The 16,795-nt window shown below is 42.7% G+C and overlaps 1 protein-coding gene across 2 annotated transcripts in view; it reads left to right on the top strand.

The window, feature by feature from the left end:
• Positions 1 to 16,795, top strand: part of CGNL1 (cingulin like 1) — a 144,260-nt gene that overhangs the window by 115,438 nt on the left and 12,027 nt on the right. For both annotated transcript variants that reach the window (XM_039865487.1, XM_039865488.1), the window contains 4 exons: positions 2,920 to 3,072; positions 3,997 to 4,167; positions 7,772 to 7,933; positions 10,846 to 10,935. In XM_039865487.1, coding sequence (XP_039721421.1) covers positions 2,920 to 3,072; positions 3,997 to 4,167; positions 7,772 to 7,933; positions 10,846 to 10,935 — 576 coding nt within the window. The remainder of the gene's footprint in view (positions 1 to 2,919; positions 3,073 to 3,996; positions 4,168 to 7,771; positions 7,934 to 10,845; positions 10,936 to 16,795) is intronic.

The following is a 16,795-nucleotide window of genomic DNA, read 5'->3' as shown; positions in this document are numbered from 1 at the left end:
TTAGGTCGGATTTATTATGACTCAGTCAGAAAGTCGCAAAGGGTCCCAAAGATGTTATTTTTGGTTTGCTCGACCCCTAGCACTTGGTTTGGGACTGCGCTGCTATGTAGATCAACTTGAACTGCATTTAAGGCAGAGATGTCCATGATTCCCTTGAGAAACAGCTTCTACATTGGGAAAGTGAAGGAACCTTTTCCGGAGAAGGCACAGTTCTTTCCTTCAGGGAGGAGTAATGGTATATATTCTGTGTGCCTTCACCTTCCCTCCAACTGGACTTCTGTGTATTGAGACAAGAGAATTAAAGAGCCCCAGTGCTTTCACTGTCGCAGTCCATGGCTCCTGTGTGGCTAAGGCTCTGATAAGACCAGCTTCCTTCTGATCAAGCCTCTCTTTCCTTAAGCCCATAGGCTCACCTGCCACTTGGATGAATTGGGGCCTTACTCATATGGTAAAAGGCTCTGCACCCATTGACAGGTCATGGTCCCCAAGCTCAAGTACTCATTATACATCTACCAACTTTGTTGTTTGGATTCTGCAACTCGATGAATTTTTCCCCCCATTTTTGTCCCAATATTAGTGGGCTTGTATTGCTGGTTTTGGAAATATAGTCATAGTGGCTATAGAGCATTTCACACCTAACCGCTAAATGCAAAGTTACCAGCTTTGCTTTTCATGTGATTTCGGGACATGTTTTCTCAGCAGTGACTAATTGGAAGATATGTCTTGAATAGCTGAAAAGGCTAAACAGCATTTCTAAACTTTAGAGTATATTAGAAGTATCTGGTTAATTTCAAATGCTATTTTGTGGGTCCCACTCTAAGAAAAATTATGATTTCATCAGAGAGGGCTAGAATCTGCATTTTAAGTAAGGAGTACTTCCCCCTTGCCTGATGATTCTGATATAAGAAGTCTTTGGACCACTTTTGAGGATAGGTATTAATTTTTACCCACTGAGTTTTTATAGTGTGCCTAACAGTGAATCTGAGCTATGAGACATACCCACATAGGAAATCTATTTCTCACCTTTACAGATCATACTGCCCTGTAAGAGAGGCAAGCATACAAGAAATATTTTAAAAATAATTTAGCAAAACTGTACTTCTAGGCAAATGTGTGTGTGTTGAGAGGGTGGGGGTTGGTGGTGTTGGTTGGGCGCCAGGCCCAGAGTGGGTAGGTCTGTGCTGTCTCCGGTGGCACCGGTGAGCAGGGCCAGGCTAGGAGCCCTGCCCGAGCCAAGGGTGAAGCTGAAATACACACACCACATGGAGAATGAATGGAGCTGGGTCTGGCTTGTCTCCTGGCTGGGAGCCCCTGGGATTGGGATTCAGGAGGAAGAGAAAGAGAGGCTGGGGGATCAGTAGGGGTAGGGGTTGAGTTCAATCCTGAAATTTCTATGGGAAGCCATTGGTCTCCCTCTGTATTTGTGGTGTTGTTTTTCAAGAATTTACATTTTGAGATACATGTTTCTGAGAGTTTTCTCCCACACAATAGAACCATACATCGCTTACCTTACTTTAGGGGCTCCCCTTTGCCCGCAATACTACTAAATCAACCACGGACAAATCCTAGGCATTGACCCTGTCTCTGAGGTGTGCTCAGCTGGGCTGTGGTGGGAAGAACTCCTGCTAATTGTCTCACACCGATCTTCTGATTACCTACCTTTTACCACCTTCTTTTCCTAAACCGCTTTTGTTGACCTTGGTTCCCCACAGCAGTTAACTTCAGCCACTTGGCTGGGTCAGCTGGTTCACCCAGTGCTGCCAGCAACCAGTTCCTCAGAGCAGAGGGGCAGGAGGGCCTCTGAGGGGGTGGTTTTTTGGCCCCAGGCCACGTGGTTGGCCAGCAGAGCTGTTTGTTAACCCTGCAAACCAGGTGTGCCTAAAGTGATTTGGGAGTGTTTTCAAGAAGCCAGAGTTACTACTTGTGACAGGAGCTGTAAACTGTTAAGCACTGTACAAATATAAACCATCGTCCTTATCCAGCCTCAGCAGGGACACGGACCGAGTTCGTCCTAAGCAGTACCTGCACTAACTCACACTCAGCTCCCAACACCTGACATTTTCTAGATGACCCAGCCCATGTTTGAGTCCTGCTGCCCCATTCTGAGCTGAGCCCCTTCTTGATAATCTCACACCAGTCGTCTTCATACAGCCATTTAAAGAAACCGCTGTAACCTTCCAAAGATATTTTAGGATTTTATTTTAGAATTTCATGTTTTTTTACCTAAAGGACATCAGTCTAAATGAAATGAGAGCTCCAGGGGGACCCAGGGAAAATATTGCATCCAGGATGGTTGCATTTTATAGTAAGTGCTAGTACTTGGTGCTAATTCATCAAATAACCACTCATATGCACATTTTTGACTAGTGTCTCTTCCATTTAACATCTTCTACTCATCAAGTTTATCAACCTGTGGATTGCCAAATTCATTTTCTTCTGTGTCTGAGTTCAACCCTAACCCATGGGACAGTGCTCTCTATCCATATAGATTCCATTTTAGCTATTTTAACAATAAGACTCATCTGCATAGCAGAGCAAATTCTAGGATATTGGGTGCAATGGTGTATATCACAGGATGTAAACTGCTACGTAGGTTTAGGTTGGTCTCATGTATAACTTTACCTCAGATTTGCGGACACTCTCCTAAATCGCCACCTGCCGAAGCCTTGGCCATTTTCTGTCTTTCTGTAACATACCCTTTGTCTGCCCCCGTAAGTTTTTGGTTAAGTCACCCTTGTATTTTGGACCCAGAATTTCAGAAGCAACAATGCCCTTGTGTCTCTGGGCTTTATTTTGATCCTTTTCCTTATCGCCGATGTAACAGGTCTGATTGCTTTGTGTTGTGGCTGTGAAATTGCCTGTTCCTGCGGCTGACCTGGTAGGTAGATGACAGCACTGTCCTTTCCCTGCCATCTGCAGAGACAACTGAGTCATGTCACCCAGGAGCAGAAGCAGTTGTCCGAGAAGCTAAAAGATGAGACGGAGCAGAAGGAACAGTTAAGGAGACTGAAGAATGAAATGGAGAACGAACGATGGCATCTTGACAAGACCATTGAGAAACTGCAGAAGGAGGTGAGGGAGCAGGAGTGGGGAGGGAGCACAAGGAGGAGAGGACGTGGGGCAGACCTGCCCTAGGTTGGGCCCCTGCCCCCTCTGAGGGCCTGATGGAAGCTAAGGAAACCTGTAGTTATATCTAAGCACCAATCTGTCAGCGGTTTACAGATCTCCTAAAGCAGCTCTTTAGACCTGTTGAGAATCCCAGATACAGAGAAACTGGCCTAGAATGTGCCAAGACCCTCTGGATTCCGGGCCCAGCTCCCCAACAGTTACCTGAAGAAACCTGGCATGTAAATGCAGACTTAATTGTAACCTGAATCAGAACCTCCGCATTTGAGCAAAATATGTGCCTTTGCACTCAGCTCTCTTGTCCAGGTGGGTGAAAGGCAGTCGCATAGCCCAGTGGTTGCTGCAACTCTGCACCTCTGCCCTAAAATTCCCAGAAGGGAAAAGCCTCAAAGCTGATAGGCTCCTTGGGTTCTAGCAGCTGACATTTTCTGACACCTGCTATTAGCCAGTCACTTCACTAGCTATTCTATATCTAATTGAAATCTATCTCTCTCTGTGTATTGTTTTCATTCTGACAACAACCCTGCAAGGTAGATATTATGATTTCAGTATTTGTAATGAGGACACCACTGAGGCCTAGAAAGGTAAGTACATGCCCAGGTCATATAGCTGCTATGTGCCAAGCAAAGATATGACTCCAGCTATGTATCTGGCTCCAGAGGACATAGTTGTTCATTCCTCCATGCTGTTTCCCAGTTAGAGATGACTAAACCTGGGCAGCTTATGACCACACACTTTGCAAAGTCTTTGGGGAGGTTGTAGAAGAGGGAAAAGGAGATGTGTGACATGTTTACATGGGACTCAAACCTAGCTCCTTGGCCCCAGATAGAGCATCACAGGGTGGGCTCACACCTGTATCACTTCTTCCAGATGGCTGACATTGTCGAGGTGTCCCGCACGTCAGCACTGGAGCTCCAGAACCAGCTGGATGAGTACAAGGAGAAAAATCGGAGGGAGTTTGCAGAAATGCAAAGGCAATTGAAAGAGAAAACCCTGGAGGCGGAAAAGTCCCGTCTGACTGCCATGAAAATGCAGGAGGAGGTAATACCTGGCCAGATCGTTCCTGGATCCCCCCTTACTCAAAGTATCCTTCCAGACTTCTGTGAAACTCTTTGAGGAGAAACTCGGGTAGATTCTTAAGACAGTGTTTGTGTTTGATTCCTGGGTCTTAGCACTCGAGATGATTACATGGGGCAAATGGCATTCTAAGACACACAGGACCCACGGACTCTGAGATGAAATTGACAGAACTTTAAGTTGACTGTTTTCTTGATTAATCCAGGATTTTTGGCTTAAAAAGTTAAGCTGCCATATATGGAACACCAGTGGTGTGCCTAGCTGTGTCCAGATGATTTATATCTATTCATATTTTCATTTAATCCTAGAATAGGGATTATAGTAACCATGGATTTTTTTTCCTCATTCATTTAGAAAATATAGACTTTTACTGGAGTGGGAATGGTGGACAAGAGTTTCAGAACAACAGTATTGGAGACAAAAAGAAATCTTCAGGAATTTATGAATATTGAAATTATTAAAACATATTCTTGGGTTTATAGTGAAGAATAATAGAACAAAGTAGCCTAAATGTTAGCTTCCTTCAGTCTTGACTTTTAAAGAACTGAGAAAAATAAAGGGAGTGGTTCTGATTCTTTTAATGGAAAACTGAAGCCTGTAAAATGCAAGTACAGTGGATGCTGATTTCTAGCATCCATCTTGCCAACTGGATAACCTTGAGCACATTACCCCAATTTTCCGAGCATCCGTTTCTACCTCTTTAAAAACATACAAAATAATAATGATTTAATAATTAAATGAGATAACATTCAGGACTTTATAGCAGAGGATCTATGGGTCTGTATATTCTGGACACTAATGTTATGGTTTTGTTTTTGTTTTTAAAGGCTTACTTTTTATCATAAGCAGTGCCAAGAGCACCTAAGATTCTACAAGAAAACAAGTTTTTCTTAAAAATAAAACAAACTTTTAATATCTTTGATGATCAAAGAAAAGTCACCCATGAGTCAGTGTTGCAGCAATGAAAGAACAATGGCTATTTATTACAGACTTCAAGCTCTTAAAGGACCTTGATAACAGATCCCTTCTGGTTAAAAACTGAAATTAGCCTATTGATATCACAGTTCTCTAGGCATAAAAAAAAAAAGGTTATTTCCATTTCTACAGCAAATGGGGGTGGGAGAATTCAGGTATTTGCCAGGGCACCAACAAACACCTGCTGTGCTGTTTTGATCTTAGAAAATCATAGTGTCAGAGTGACCCCTACAAAGAGCTTCCTGTTGCTTTTTGTATGATGGTTATTCTGCTAGAATCTACAGATTGGAAGGAACCTTAGAGATTTTCTAGTAGATAAGGAAACTGAGGTCCAGAGAGATTAATTAAGGCCAGATGGCGACCAATGTTGTTTATGAAAGACCAATAATTCAGTAAAGGATTCCTTATGATGAAAACAAAGATGGCCCTTCCTAGATTTTCTCAGTGGTGAAGTGAAGCCCTACGAGACACTGTTTTCATTTAAATGTCAGAAAGGGACACCTCATCATTCTAAAAGAAAATGACAAATACCCCTGTCAATCAAGCTGCTTAAGTCATGGAATTGTTTAAAACAAAAGTGAATTAGTAAGCCAGGAGGGCCTCTCTGCATCCTTTAAAAAACTCAAGTTCAGCTCTGTTCACTGCCCCTCACCCCAACCTGTATTTTAGTTGAGCTGAGTTGAACTCTGAGTAAAAAAAGTTGCAGGAGTCCATCCTAAGTGCTGTTTTACTCGCTTTCTTTGCTTTGAGAAAAATAAGACATTTTACTTATTTTCGCTTTGATGTGGAGCTGGGAAAGTTCTGATGTAGGTAATCTTTAGCGAATTAAGACTTAGAGTTCACTGTTGTTCAGTTATTTTCTAAATCCCACTTAGCTAAGGGCAGTTTTAACTATGTAAAGGCAGCACTAGTAGGTTCAAAAGTTATTTGCTTGTGATTCCACTCTACGGTTATCCTCTTGTACATATCAAGTACTCTTAGTATGCCAGAGCCCTTGGGAGGTGTTCGAGGAACATCCTGGGCATCTGACGGTTGGAATGTGCTGGGTAGTGGGACAAAGGACTGAGCCGGGCATCAGGAAAGACACCAACAAGGAAATGCAGGCTGTACATTTGCCTGTCAGTCTTTCTGACTCTCAAACCAACCATGTTCTTTTTTGGTATTATCTCATTTGATTCTCGTAACTGCTCTATTAGGTAGGTTTTATAATTATCTCAGTATTGCAAATTAGGAAACTGAGGCATGGAAAAAAATTTTTGTTTGTTTAAGACTTTCTTTGAAGAGATTTTGACAGCTCTGGAGTATAGTGCACCCTGTGTGGCCAAAGATCATGCCATCATCCTTTTCCCATGAGGTGATTTTCACTTTGTGCTTTCACTCAGTTTTCATTTCACAGTCCTTTCATTCAGTTGCCACCAAAACCTCCCTAGGGTTTTTATCTGGAGTGGTCTTCTTCAAGGCTTGCTGTTCTCATAGAAATGTCAGATGTTCCCATCAGCCTCCACTTTCTTCCTAAACTAGCCTGAGAAGCCTGTCTTTGGGGATTCTCTAACTCTTCTGTGAAAATCACCCCCAAAGGACAGTATTTAATAGAGTTTGTCACTCACTGTCATATACTTTCTCAAGGAAAACCCTCCTGGTGTAGTTAGTCTGTTTCTAAGACTATGCTTTCAACCATCCCCAGGAGGGTAGAAAGTTGAGAACAAAACAGACAGCCTTGGGCTTCATCACATCCGTCCACACAGATGTTTCAGGAATACATACTGTGCGCGGAGGTGGCTCAGTCCCTTCAGGAGGTTCCAGAGAAGTGGAAAACAGACCATCCCTTGTGAATCAAGCACTTTTGTTTGTTTAAGTCTTCAAAATTATTAGTTCAGTGCCACCTTGTGGATGAAAAGAACACTGTTTGTTGTGACCGCTGGACACGATTTTCTTCCAGGGAGCAGTGGTTTTCACTCAATGTGGATTATTATCTTATTAAATTTTGTGCCTGCAGGTTGCTTCGGGGTCATTAATTTAGTTTTTTCCCCCTAACGTTAAACCTCTGTTGAGAGGATGCTGATACAGGCGAGCAATCAATTATATTCTAGGAGGCACTTATCTAGTTCAGTAGCTTTCAAGTGTTTTTGATTATGACCTCAGGTAAGAAATACCTCTTGCATTGCAACCCAGTGATTCATACATCCTTACAATAAATATTTAGTAGAAAATATTATATGTAGTAAATACATACTAAATATATAAATATCTAGTGCAAAAGTGTCACAAAACATTATTTGCTTGTACTCTATTTTTTTTTTCAGTTATGCTTAATTTTAAAATGCTGATCTGTGATATTGAATTTATATGTTCTATACACACACACACACACACACACACACACACACACAAGGTTGCTACCTGTAGCTGGAAACCCCTCTCTTTTTATAGAAGAGGAAACTGAGGCCCGGAGGGAGGTGGCATTTGCTCAGGTCCGCTGATCTCCAATGTAGTGGGGGTCCACCTGATCTTCCTTGGGTCCTCCTGTGCACTGCCAAGTTCTCTGTGCTCCTCACATGCCCTAGCTAAGCACCCAAACCCCTTCTCGTTCTAGATGCGCAGGATGGAGGAAGAGTTACGAGACTACCAGAGAGCTCAGGATGAAGCCCTCACAAAGAGGCAGCTTCTGGAGCAGACGCTGAAGGACCTGGAGTACGAGCTGGAGGCCAAGAGTCACCTCAAAGATGACCGCAGCAGACTCGTCAAGCAGATGGAGGTCTGTGGGCCAGGGCCTGTGGAGAGCGAGTGTGGAATGCGAGGCGGGCAGCCTCTTTGCTCACACCTCAGCCTCTTGGAGGTCTCTGGTTTTTATTTTTTCAAACTGCTGGATGATAGTAAGGTCATTTCTTTGTGGGGAAGATGCTGCTAATTAATAGACTCATAAGGCATCAGAGCTAGAAGGAATGATGGAGATATAGCCTGGTGTCCTCATTATCTTGATGAAGAAGCAGAACAGAGTTCCAATGAGGTTTGAGACATTTATGTAAGGGCAAACACTGATAGTTCATTTTCTGTTTGCTGCTTTGGGCGGTGCTTCCAGTTACAAAGGAGAGAAGACCATTGCGATCCAGAGAGGGGCTGAGCTATGCATTGAACCCAAACTGTCTAACTCCTAGGGGCATCCAATGCTCATTTGCCACACCACGTGCTCCATTCTTGTTTCTGGATTCTGGCCGGTTTTCCTTACAGATGATCCAGCTTTGCCAAAGCTAGCAGCAAACTATAGCGTGATTCCTTTTTGGACACACAGTATATACACAGTCCAAGACAGTATATGAGAAAGTGCTCAGGGAAGTCATCAGCTTGGGATAATCTGTTCACAGGATGAAAACACAACACACTAGAAAAATGCAAATCGAGTACTAGAATCTAGTTATGAACAGTCCTCTGAAAATGATAGGAAGAACCTTAACATGAGCCCACCTGAACTTACAAAAAGGAATAATCCTCAAGAACAAAACTAACCCCACACTAGAAACATCCCCCATCCTCCCTCACCACCCACATCCCGATGGAATTTAAAAATGGGCAGAGACACCTAAATATCTATGAGAGATGTTAAAATGGTCAAGATTTTGATAAAAGCCAGACAGTGCTCAAGGCCAGGGAGAGATAGCTTGAATTTAAAATCAATGGAATTCATGATTCAACTTTGCAAATAAATAGAAATAACCTCTAAAACCTCCAGGGGACTTAGTTGGAGTTTATATCTAGGGAGTGATGTTTCAGTCATCAAAGATTTTATTAGATGGGCCTTTTTTAGAGGCTAGAATAACCTGGTTACAGTTTTATTCCTTTTGTAAGATTGCTGGATATTTTGCTAAAGTCCTGGTTCTGATCTCGTTAGGAGGGGTCATTTTAAGTCAAGCTAAATTCAATCTAGTTAGCTAGAAAATAATTATTCTAGGACCCACGCAATTTGGTTAAAAGCAAGCTAAAGCCCCATTAGGCAGTGACGTAAGAGCCTTGCATGTAATGACCTTTGGCCCGGTCCCCTGACCACTCCTGCTGGATTCTGTACAGTACAGATTTGAGGCAGGAACAGAGCCCTATGAAGAGGTGCTTTTAGCTGAACATTAAGTTGTCAGGTCATCTCCTTCTAGAATATTCTTACTAAAAAGAACATTTCTTTTTGCTAACTCAAGGTCTAGAAGCAGTGACACAATTTAGCTTCATTTGCCCCTCTGTAATATTTTAGAGATTTCTCCATTAATTAGAAAATGAATAGCTCTCCAGGCCCCACCCCTGTGAAGCACATTGTGTGTGGGGGGCGGCGAGGGGGGTGGCGGTTCCTCCCCTGAGAGACAGCTGGCAGGACTGTCTTGTTGTGACTAATATCTTGCCTGTTTTTTCACTCGCACTTAAACTAACTCTTAGGACTGAAGCACTTTCTCAACAACAGGCATTTTATGTAAACTCAAACTCAGGTAGCGATCTTATGCAAATACAGCACTTGTGGATCCTTAGTGCTTTCTGACTAGGATAAAACTGGCCCGGAAGGAGTCAAGAACCACTGAAAATTTAAGAAGTTTGGTGCAGGATTCATCTGGCTCTCTATTCTGAGTTGGACTTTGGGACTCTTGGCTTCTGTGAGAGAACTTTCTGGATTCCCTATAGATTTCAGTCAGTAACAAGGAAGGCATTCACAGCATTTTGTCATTCACATGAGTTCTGTGAATTTTCTTTTTGGCACATACAGAGGCATCCATAGCTTGTCAGCCAACTTCGACAATGGCAGAGACAATATTTTTGTATAGGTGCTGCTGACTAGTGTTTAAACTCACAGTACTGATTGCTTTTTTGTAAGTATGGCTCTGAGTTAACCCAGATATATGATGAATTGGCTGGTGACAGTAAAGACACATGCACAAAACTCACAGCGTCTCCAGCTCTAGGTGTGGTGGTTTGTGTCAGAAGCCTCATTTTTTTCTTTTGTACACAAAGCTATTTTGCAATGCTTTTCTTTTAACACTCAATGATGTTACATTAGAAGCTAGCAAGGAAGTTAGAAATTACTCTTCTTTTGTGATGGTTGGTTTAGCAGAATGGGCCGACACTGTCTTTATGTTATTCCAATGCAGACTTGGGGCTGCACAGTATTAAATGTCTGAGGTTCCTTCGAAGAAAGAGGCAGGTGCAAAAAAAAAAGGCTGTTATAGAATTGACTCCTGCAAGGCTCTTGGGAACCCCTGAGCAGGAGGGAGGCAGAACAATGTCCCAAGCTTGGAGTATTTAGAGAAATGTGCCGTGGACGGTATCTCAGTTCCCACAGGTAACTTAGATACCCGTTAGGCTAAGGTAGGTCTTTGTAAAGTTATTGATTCAAAAGGGAGAAAAAGACTTGAGGGATACATGCTAAAATATCCTTCGTGCTTATGTTAGGGTTTAGGGTAATATTTTTTTTCCTTTTATGTATATTCTAAATGCTCAGCAACATTTTATATTATAAGAGCAATAAAACACAGTTTTAAAAATATCTGTTTTGGGCGGTGTGAGAAATAGGCACATTTTCCCCCAAACCCTAATGACACTCAGCTCTGATGTGCCCTGGGGTTTCCTTGCACAGGGCAGCCCTTGCTCCTAACCCAGATCAGTGCACATAGGCTGTGTTTGTGGCTTCTTTCTTAGGACAAGGTGTCTCAGCTGGAGATGGAATTAGAAGAAGAAAGAAACAACTCGGATTTGCTGTCTGAGAGGATCACTCGGAGCAGGGAACAGGTACAGTACTGTCTGGGGGTGGTGAGTAGATTGTCCTGCCTGAGAAAGGAAATGTGAGCGGTCCAACCTGAGGATTCACTTGGAGCAGGGAAGAAAGTTCATGCCTTATGGAAACCACATAGTCTTCATAGTAAGTTACTAGGAGGGAGGAATAATATGTAACATCAGGCATAAAGTGGAAGTTTCCAGAGTAGTTATGGATAAAGTCTGTTAGCCGTAATAGGCAAAATGCGTTCAGAGCTGAGGCTCTAAGAATCATTAGTTTAGCAAGCAATTGTGTGAAATTTGGTAGCCAGCAGTATGTTAGTGCAATGGCAAGTGGTATGATGCAGTGTTTTACTTTAAGGACTTTACAAGCTAATTAGCAATATATAAACCTATGAGGCATTCACAATACGATAACAGTACCTTCCAAGTTAATGCTTTTTGCAGTTTTGAAAGGAGTTTCACTTACGTTTGACCCTTACAGCAGCACTGGGGAGCAGCCAGGAACAGTTCTCACTGTCTGGACACTGTAGATAGTAGAACTAATGTCCTATAGATAGTAGAACTAATGTCCTGTAGTTTATATTAAACTACACTTAATATAAATCCCCAGGTTTATAGATTTTGTTTCCATTTTTTAATCAAAGAAAAGTTCAGAATGGTTAAGTCACATCCTGGGGATGGGCTGTCACATCACTAGAAATTGGTGGACTATTACCTGGTTGCCATGTCCCTACTATACGCTCAAACCATTTGAGAGAGAAAAATATGGAAACATTACAGAGCGAGGATTCAGAACACTCAGTGGCAGTTTTGAAAAGAACTTATAGTCATTAATTTCAGCCTTTCACTTACATGATACCTGTGGATACCTGTAGAAACCTCTGATGGGATGTACTTTCAGTGACAACTTAGTTGTACACCTAGCTCCTGTAAATGGTGCTGGAGAAACTGTACATGGACATTTAGAAAACTTCACCTCTTGATTTGCTTTGGGCACTTTCTTATTTAAACATTGCAAACAAAACCTAAAAACCTTGGATGATGCTAAGAAAAATTTAGGAAATTATCTGTGTAAAGGATTGACGTAAAAAATCTGAAATACAGATTAATTTAGGCAAAATCTTCCTTATGCAAAGGGCCACTCTCCTCTGGTCACTCTTCTACTTTTTCATATTCACCACCTTCTCCCATCTCGGAGTAATCAAGAACTGGAGGTTCCAATAATCAGGGACAGTGCCGTCTGAGCTGGTAGCCCCTACTCAAAGTCGAAGGGGGATCATGGTTTCTTTTCCTTCTGCCATTGTTTCCCTGTTGACAGGTTCTTTACAAACAAGATGGGCATGCTACTTTGCTTCTGAGAGTGAAGGAAGTTCGAACTGGAGGAGGCTCCATCTACCATCCCCACTGAACTTGGGTTCTGTGCAGCATGTCGCATTTCCCTGGAGGGTGGCATTCCATCTGACCTGAACTTCAGAAATTTAGAGAAAGACCTTCATGAAACCAAAAGTCCAGATGGAGAGCCCAACCTTGACCTTTGAGCCCTAATAGGTTCTTACTTAAGCCTGCATTTTCTAAATTCTCTCACCAGTGTGAAAGCTGTTTAATTACCAGTTCCTGCCAGCTTGGCTAAGTACACATTACCACAGGGCATTTGGGGATCTGCTAAGCATTCATGATGAGAGAAGTGGCCATGAATTTGTTTTGCTAATGCTTCTTGTGACTTATGCAAGGGGGAATGGTGGGAAAGTATGTCATCCTATCAATAACCAGACACTTAAAACAGACTTCTGGACCCACATGTTACACCCAAAACAAAACACAGACAAACCGAACCAGAAGGTAGTTGCCTCCTTTGGTTTAGTTTGCTTTTGGCCTTTTCTTACTCCTCTCAGCTGAGCACTTAGATCGTTGGGGGATAGAACTGCTCTCCATGATGTGGTCAAGGCTGAAAATATTTTCACTGAGCCAAGAACTTGCAGTAAGCCCAGGGAGGAAGTTATGGGAACTAACTTGATCTACCGGAAAGAGCACCGGGCTATATTTGTCCACGAGGTTTCTGAAAGCTTTTTTAAATTCCAACATTGAAATGTTATGAGACGGTTGTATCAAATCAGAGGTATCTGAGTCACCCTTTACTTCCCCTATTGTCTCCCTGCGTCTGAGTTATATGCCAAAAAAAGATGAGTTTCACAGCCTCTAGCTTCTTTGCCCTATTAGTTCTGTTTTTTATTTTCTCTTCTCACCGCACTCTCTGAGGTAGAGAGGGTAAAGCCTGGTGTCTGTTATAAGTGGAGAAATTGACATGTTCTGATTGATGGAGGGAATTGCAAAAGCAACCGATAAAACCGCTGAGATAAAGTGATCTCTCTTGATTGAGTGCTCAGGCCTCTCTTCTCGCCTGTGTCACCTCTGGATTTGTGAGGAAGGGTAGAGAAAGGTGTTGACCAAATACCTGGCTCATAGGAAAGCATTTAATTCTCACTCAAAGTCAAGGTCAACCTGAGACTTATTTCTTGCCTCTTAAAGTAAAAGCTCTGAGGAGAGGGCCCTGGCTGTAGACAGTTGGGTCCTAATTTTGAAGCTGTTTCAATCTGTTTATGTTAATTTCTAGGGTCGTGTGCCTGCTGCCTTCCTGCCAGAATCAGAACAATGAGAAACTTCCAAACTTAAGACCCCTTCCCCTCTGCTCCCTAAAATGCTGACCTATGATACCTCCTTAGCAGGGGACAGCTCCTAAGGAGTAGGAAATGATGTCTTCTGTTATCTCCAAACTGGTTTATAGCATTGACCCTGGATACTCAACAAACTGCTATTATTCCCTGAAAAGGGAAGAGAGGAGAAATTTCATTTCTGAGATCTTGCTCTCTTTGAATTCAAAAGCAAAAGGTTACGGCTCTCTACTTAAACTTTGCCTTCTTACAAACTCTTCTTCTGAATCTTTGCTTCCCCCAAACATCTCCCATTCTTTTTCCTAATCTTAGTGATAGGGCTCAGGTGAAAAAGTTAGGAAAACAAATACACAAAAAAAGGGTATCTAGTGATTTTAGCAAATGGCCAGCCCCTTTCACAGAATCTTGGATCTGTCAAGGACCTCCGAGTTGATCTCCTCAGACTGGTACAGTGGAGGAGAGATCTGAGGACCTGAGCCACCACGTCACATAGCTGGTTAGTTGCAGAGCTGGCTGTAGGTCTCTTGACTCCCAAGGTTCTATCTAGCAGTGCTTGCAAAATGTGATGGACACCTATTGTGTGCATAGCATTGCGGTAAGGCTGCAAAATTATCAAAAGTGGGCCCTGTCCTTGAGGCGCTGCGGTTTGTTTGAAGAGATGAGGCATGACTGAAAAATGGATAACTAACAAGAAAAAGGAGCAAACACCAAATCAAAGTGGATTGAGGCATCTAACGAGAACAAGACCACAGCTGGGTGCCGTGAAAGAGTTCTTAGAGGAAGGTGGACCTGGAGCTAGCTTTGAAGGAAGGGTAAGATTTCGACAAACCAAGAGGAGTGGGAACGGAATCCTGGATAGAATGAATGGTGTGAACCAGGACTGGGAGGCAGGATTTATACAGTATTTTGAGGATCAATGGATGGACTACTGTGGCTTGATCAGGTTTCCAGTTTCCATAAGGGAATAACAGGAGAGGCAGGTTGAGGGTTTAGAATGGACTCTATCCTGATGGCAGTGGGGAGCCATAGAAAGTTATTAAACAGAGAAGTGAAGCAGACACAGTGGTCTGCAAGATTAACGTGGCCGGGGGTGGGTGCTGGGAGAAGGAGACACCTGAAGGGAAGCCTCAGCTGGGCTGTTCTGAGGGAGAAGACAGGAAAGGCAGCATGAGATCATTCTATTCGTTCCATGGTTTTTTTCCTTGTGCAAAGATCTGATGCTCACTCAATAAATGCTGACCATGCTGTTTGTGAGTTCTCAGCCTTCCTAAGGCCTTTGTTTCCCACACATGCTGAGGATATTATTTTTTCAGACTGATAGATTCAGGGAATCTTAATAGAGAGACAAATTTTTCAAACTTTTAGATGCTTGGAATTTGTTTTCAAATCTGGCTAATATGATGGAAAAAGGATGGATTTCTATTTGATAGAATGATGTCTTCTTTTACAAAACAAAAGTGAGGAGTATTTGTTTTCTCACCCAAATACAGTTTCACCTTATGTAGAGGGTTTCTGATTGACTTAAAATTGAAGGAAAAGTCAGTTAAATAGTGGATATTTTATTGGCTTTTGGTATGTTTAAATACAGAGAATCCTTTTTTTCTTTTCTTTCTCCAAAACTGTGTTTTCATTTATGACAATTGGCACCTTACTGAGGATTCTTTAGGTGCTGGGTGCTGTGTCTGTGCCTCGCTTAGGCTTTCAAGGGCTTGAGAGGCTAAGCAGAGGCCAAGGGTAACTCAGCTTGCAAGAGATGGAGCCACAATTTGACTGTAAAGCCTACTGCCTCCTACCTAGTCTCATCATCAGACTGTAAAAGTAAAGACCCACCCCCAATCCATTTGGGGCCACTATTGCCAAGTTAAAAATAATGCCATGGTGTCTCTCAATATGGATGAGGATTTACGTTCACCTGATTTTCTCCTGACTCTCCTCATGAGTCCAGGCTTTAAATAGCAAAAGAGTGCCCCAGCTTGGTGTGCTTCAAATGGTTTTGATGTTCTAGTTCCTTGGACACTGCCATGTCATGGCTGGTTGAGTGAGTACAGTTAACAGTAGAGCTGGGCCTGTAAAGAGAGGTGTTCTCTTGGCCATGGAGGCAAAGACGACCCAGCCCAGTAGAAAGACAATTCACCAAGCCAGGCAGCCGGTGGTTGGGATGAAAAATACCAACTTTAGAGTTTCGGGTGGCTTCATGGTCTTTCCAGGGGCCGATGGAGACTGCTCTGTTGCCTTGGCAACTGCAGGATAAATCCCGGTTGCTAAAGTCTTGGGCTTCTGCAGTCACTTTAAGGAATTGCTCCCCAGTGGCCAGTTCACACCGGCTCCTCAGTCTGCGCCAGGGAGATGCAACCACCAGAATGCCTGGGAAATCAGGCTCCTTGTAGTCAGTGAGTGAAAGATCAAAATGGGATTTCTTTCTTCCTTGCCTTCTTTCCTTCCTCCCTTCCTTCCATCTACCCTTCCTTCCTCCCTCCTTACCTCTCTCTTTCCCTCCCACCCTCCCTCCCTTCCTTCCTAAAATGATACTAATCTCAGAACGGCCTTCTGTTATATTGGTTGTTCAAAAACCCAATGTGTACAGTTGGTTAATAATGATTTTCTTTTCTCATGACTGAGTATCATTTTTAATACCAGCCAGGAGTGTATGCTCACCAATCCCTTTATAGCCCAATGGTAAATACAGGTGATGGGGTTAAATATTGTTATTAGCAATCATAAATATCTCTGGCTTTTCATTAACCCAGAAGGCAGCTGCTTCTAATCCTGAGAGTTGGCTCGGGTCATAAAACCCATTGGAATCTGATACTGTTATTTCTGATCAGAATGCTCAGCGTTTCGCATTCTTTCAGTCCAGCTGTGATAAACTGTTGCCTTCAGCTCCCAGTTCTGTTTTTAATTCAACTGGAAAGTTTTTATTTGGTCTATTTAATATAGCTGAAGGGTAAACGGCACGTAAAGCACTAAGCTTGTATAAGAAATATTTTGCCAGCCTCAGATTTACTTTCCTCGTCAAATGAGGAGGCTGGCCAAGCCGGAGGCTTTATTATTTTTTTTCTTGCCAGTGTGGGTTCAGGATAAGAAGGATCTGATCTGGAATATTTTCAAGTCATTGGACTAGTCCTAGGGACCACTATATTGGGCACAGCTAAAATACTCCTGGTTTACAGTAAAGCCCATCCTTGGCAGCAGTCTCTGTAAAA

This window comes from Pteropus medius, unplaced genomic scaffold, assembly GCF_902729225.1.
Source record: "Pteropus medius unplaced genomic scaffold, Ma_sr-lr_union100, whole genome shotgun sequence".
Taxonomy (NCBI): Eukaryota; Metazoa; Chordata; class Mammalia; order Chiroptera; family Pteropodidae; genus Pteropus; species Pteropus medius.
This window is presented reverse-complemented; position numbering and strand designations above follow the sequence as displayed.